General features: G+C 37.1%; 2 protein-coding genes across 2 annotated transcripts; one reads left to right on the plus strand and one right to left on the minus strand.

Annotated features, from left to right (window-relative positions):
• Nucleotides 1–232: 232 nt before the first annotated feature.
• Nucleotides 233–1,072, plus strand: LOC107485656 (transcription factor bHLH51-like; the record flags this gene model as incomplete). Its single annotated transcript, XM_016106192.3, has 2 exons — nt 233–481; nt 950–1,072. Coding segments are annotated over 2 exons (372 nt in total), but the record flags the coding sequence as incomplete, so codon positions are not given.
• A 79-nt stretch (nt 1,073–1,151) lies between these two features.
• Nucleotides 1,152–4,396, minus strand: LOC107485655 (uncharacterized). The gene is made up of 5 exons (XM_016106191.1): nt 4,223–4,396; nt 3,936–4,115; nt 3,299–3,408; nt 1,660–3,068; nt 1,152–1,531 (listed from the first exon to the last, which is right to left on the minus strand). Exons 1-5 carry the CDS (start codon nt 4,394–4,396, stop codon nt 1,152–1,154), a joined length of 2,253 nt encoding a protein of 750 aa, XP_015961677.1.
• Between the last annotated feature and the right edge of the window lie 635 nt (nt 4,397–5,031).

Consider the following 5,031-nt stretch of genomic DNA (forward strand, 5'->3'; position numbering starts at 1 on the left):
TTGAATGATTGAGATATATGATGTGGTCATATATGTGATTATGATTATCAAGGTTGCGAGAACTGGACCGGTCAATAAACCGGTGAGGTCACTGGTTTAATGGTTCACTGGTTCGACCGGGGTTCAATTGGTTTAATTAAATATTAAATAAAATTATTTAAAATAATCTTAAGTATATAAATTCAATAATTTCTAACTTAATAAAATTTAATATTTCACATAATAAATTATCCATTACTATGCACCAAACAGTAACAATAATTCTTCCTTTTCAGTACCAACACAGATAGTGCCTCATGCCTATGACTCAGCCTTTGCCTCTCTTCAATTCCAATATCTATGGCCTTTAGTCTTTGAAGGATTTCCAGAAGATAGACCTGCAAGTGCTTCTAAGAGCCATAGCCAAGCAGAGAAAAGAAGAAGGGACAGAATCAATGCACAGCTTGCAACTCTTAGAAAACTGATTCCTAAGTCTGATAAAGTAATATTGTTTTTCAAAATTTATATTCCAATATTGTCATAGACATAGTTAGTTACTTCTCTCCTTTTTGGCAAAGTATATTGTTTACTTTTACTTCTATCAGTTATGCTATTCAGAGTTTAGATTTTCTTTTTCACCCCTTGATTCTAGCAAGAAAATAGAAATTACTTACCTTAGGAAAATGACATGATATGCAAGGTATCATTAGTTTATGCTATTAATAGCTTTAATAGGTTCCATGATAGAACTTAAAGCATTTGAATTCTACTTCATCAACCTTGATAGATAGAAAACTAGAGAAGCTATACATGTTTTTGTTTTCTAGACTGCATAAATTCCATAATTGATTATGCTTTCAAAATCAATTCAACTAGAAGTGTAAGAGTAATATAAGTTCAACTTTGAATTATGCCGGAATGAATACTACAAAAGCAGAATCAAATTAATTAAGTTTTGTTGCGGATGCAGATGGACAAGGCTGCATTACTAGGGAGTGTAGTAGATCATGTGAAGGATCTAAAGCGAAAAGCGATGGATGTGAGCAAAAGCATCACAATTCCAAGTGAAACTGATGAAGTAACAATAATATAGTGTGACCCTGATTCAAGAAAAAATTAAAGTTAGAACTTTACATCAGATATTGAGAGGAAATGAAACAAGTTTTGCTATTTCAATAATCTGTAGGATATGAAGGCATAGCATTATCCGTATAAATTAAATTTTCAATGCCTTCAATGTCTCCATTAGAAAATTCAGGATCTTCTTCATCCGGCATTACCCAAAAATCTATTGTGTCAATGCTTTGAATGTCAATTGGATCATAATTCTTCTTCTTGCGATGCATTCTAGATTGAAGGCGTAGATTATAAGTGACATAAACAATGTCACTTAACCTTTGATGCTCTAATCGGTTCCTCCTCTTTGAATGGATTTGTTCAAAGAGGCTCCAGTTCCTCTCGCAGCCGGATGATGAAGATGTTTGATGAAGAAGATGAATTGCCATTTTTTGCAAGTTAGGAGCACTCCCACCGTGTAGCCTCCACCATTCACCTACCAAAATATGAAATTCAACCATCAATTCTCATTCAATATTTAAAAAACATTCAAAGTAAATTGAACATAGAAATATAAATAGTAATACTTATCAGGTTCAAGTCTCTTAATTGCTTTCAATGCACTTTCCCTTCCAAAACTTCCTTTTCGATCTCGATACAACTGTATCTCTTGCATTGCGGCAAACGAGTCATCGCAAAGAGTTTCAATATCAAATAAATCAAGCAAAGACCTCAAGATATTTGCCTTCTCAACAAACCCCTCACTATAGAAGTAATCTGGATTCAAAAAGTATGCTGCTGCATGGAGGTCACGCTTCAAATGCTTATCCCACCGCATTTTCAAGATACTTGTATAAGGTGTGTATGCAGATTTCCTATTTCTAAACATTGTCTTGATATTAATTTTGGCTCTTTGCATGCCCGCATACACGATACCCAGAGAAGGTTTCTCATCAGCATCAACAAGCCTCAATAACTTAATTAGAGGACCAACAAGCATAACAGTAGTAAAACAATCCTCCCAAAACTTACTATCCAAGATAATTGAACTAACCATCTTCCCATTGACACTCTTGGATAATTTATGAGAAGTGAAATATTTGTCAATCACCAATGCTTGCAAGTCTTGTTTATGATCATATATACTTTTCAAAGTAATGAAAACAGTAGCAAAACGTGTTACTCCTGGTCGAACAATTTCTTTCCACTCTTTTCTTTTTCTAAGCCATGACAAGAAAATCATATGATTGTAAACAAAGACAGTCACTTTTGAAGCACGAGAGGCAAGGTCAGCTATATGAGGAAGACTTGCTATGTCTTTCAATATAAGATTGATGCAATGAGCAGCACAAGGAGACCAAAAAATGTTTGGATACTTTTCATGAATGAGTTTTCCAGCAGATACATAATTCGCAGCATTATCAGTAACCACATGCACAATGTTACTAGACCCAACCCACTCAATAACCTCATCAAACAATTTAAACAAGGTATCGGCAGTTTTTATCATATCAGAAGCATCAACAGACTTAACAAATGACATACCAGCAGGACAATAAACTAGAAAATTAATTAACGTACGCTGCCTTTGATCAGTCCAGCCATCTGCCATCAGTGTACAACCAGTCCTTTTCCACGACCTCCGATAACCTTCAACAAGCAACTGACATTCCTTCTTAAGATCGGCCAGCAAATGAACTCTCATTTCGTCATACGACGGTCCCTTGAAACTAGGTCCAATTACAGCAACGCCGTCCAAGGCAGGTTGAAAGTAAGGCGATTGAATTGCATTGAATGGAATTCGTGCATCAATGATCCATCTTGCAAGCCCCAACTTAACCTTGTGTTTAACTTGTTTACTGGCCAAGACACTTTTCAAAGCTAGTTGAGAGCCTGGCATAGTCCTTTCCTTAAAATAACTTCCAATTGGAGTAGCAGCAATCGCTCTTCTCTTTCCTTTGTCTCCCATTGTTGCAGGAGCCGGAGGTTGTACAGGATTAGGCGCTTCACCCTCTTCTTCCGCTTCTCTTTCACTTTTCACATCATAACAATCAGATGTCAATTTTCTTTTTTCTGCCTTATTTTTTTGTTTTCCTCCAAAAGACTTTTGAATTGAAGCTCAACATCTTCAGTTACTTTGTTACAAACTTTAATTTGTCCAGGGATTTTGGCAAGATGATATTTCATTCTATATATCCCCCCTCCATTGTAAGTATTCAAGCAGAAAATACATGTATATTGAGCCTTGTTATTTTTGTCATACTTCACTGTGAAATACTGCCAAGCTGGATCAGATTTACCTCTAGATGAACCAGTTTGAGAATTTTGAGCAGCATTATCTTGTGACTGTGAGTTACTTTGTGATTGTTCCATCTATAACAATCAGAAAATCAAAGACAAGAAATCAACTTCAAAAAACCATGAAAATAAGGCGGCAGCAAAGAGAACAGGCAGCATAGAGAAATAGTAGAGAATAAAAAACTATTTCCAGATTCCAGTAAACAGAACAGGCAGCATAGAGAATCAAAAACTATTTCTAGATTCCAGCAAACAGAACAGGCAGCATAGATCAACTTCATGCAGTTTGACAGTCACAGAAATCAACTGATTCAGGTAAAATAAAAATTTAAAATTATTTCCATTCAGAAGCAACAAAAAGCAGAAGCAAACAGAATGGTAGAGCATAGAGCAAACAGAAGCATAGAGCATATTCATGAAAGAGCAAACAGAATCAGCAAACAGAACAAGCAGAATAGATAATCGAAAACAAAAATTAAGATCAGCATGTTATTCGTGAACCAGCAAACAAAATCAGATGCCCTGTTATTTTTTTTCAAACAGAACAGGCGAGCTAGAAGGAAGCATGTTCAAAATCAAGAAGACAAGAAAATCAGTCTTACCGGCGAATGAGAGGCGGGCTCAACGCGGTGGTGGTCGCGGCTGCTGAGGAGCGCTGCTGGGTGGCGAATGAGGAGCGCTGCTGGAATCTTGAGCTTGGTGGGCGGTGGCAATGGTGGCCTTGGTGGATGAGGGGGGAAGAAAGGGGAGGAGGCTGGGAGCTTCGGGGGTTTGGTGGGTGGCTGATTGATTAGGGTTAGATTGGTTAAGGTTAAGTGGTTAACGCGTTCCCCCCCTTTTTTTTATAAAATAGCCAAAACGACGTCGTTTGGCTTCTGAATTTCCAAACCATTGAACCGCCAAAAAACCGGACGGTTCTTCCAGTTCGCCGGTTAACTGCCGGTTTGACCGGTTTTTCCCCGGTTCTTTGCCATCGGTTTTGGAGGTTATCCGGACCGGCTAGGTAACCGGTTCCCGGTTTTTCTGGTTGAACCGGCCGGTCTGGTCCGATTTTCAGAACCATGATGATTATTGATGCCTTGATGGTATGAAGTATGAGAAATATGCATGTTATGATATATGCTTGATTTTTTATTGAGGTTGAATTGTGAGTGAAACCATGTTGATGGTAAGTATGATACTGGTTATGTGCAACGATGGTTAATTAAAAATGGTGTTGTTGAAAATTGGCATGAGGAAGAATATATGATATGTAAATGTGTTTGAGTTTGAGCCACTTGGGTGAAGTGGGTTAAAATGGTGGGATGATGTTTTGAAAATTATGGTAAAGTGTTAAAGTGTGAGTTGAGGAGGCTTGATGTTTTGGTAATATTTGATTGATTTCAAAAAGGGATGAAATTGGCATGTTTTGGTTGATTTTAAAAAGGGTTGAAAATGGCTTGTTTTGAAAATGGCACTTTGTGGTTTTGTATAAAAACATGATTTTTGGGCATACTTTGATGGGACATAACTTGGACTCTAGATCCCCACTTTGAGTCAAATTCATTTAGAAATGAAATTGGATACGTGATGTTCATGCCGTTCGAATTACGGGCGAAAAATATTTTGAAATGAAGAAGTTATGTCCGTTGGAAGATTGGGGGTTTTATATGTGTATTCTGCAGCTTTTTAACTTAGAAAAGTTTTAAGCAGAATACC

Source organism: Arachis duranensis, chromosome 4 (genome assembly GCF_000817695.3).
Source record: "Arachis duranensis cultivar V14167 chromosome 4, aradu.V14167.gnm2.J7QH, whole genome shotgun sequence".
Classification (NCBI taxonomy): domain Eukaryota; kingdom Viridiplantae; phylum Streptophyta; class Magnoliopsida; order Fabales; family Fabaceae; genus Arachis; species Arachis duranensis.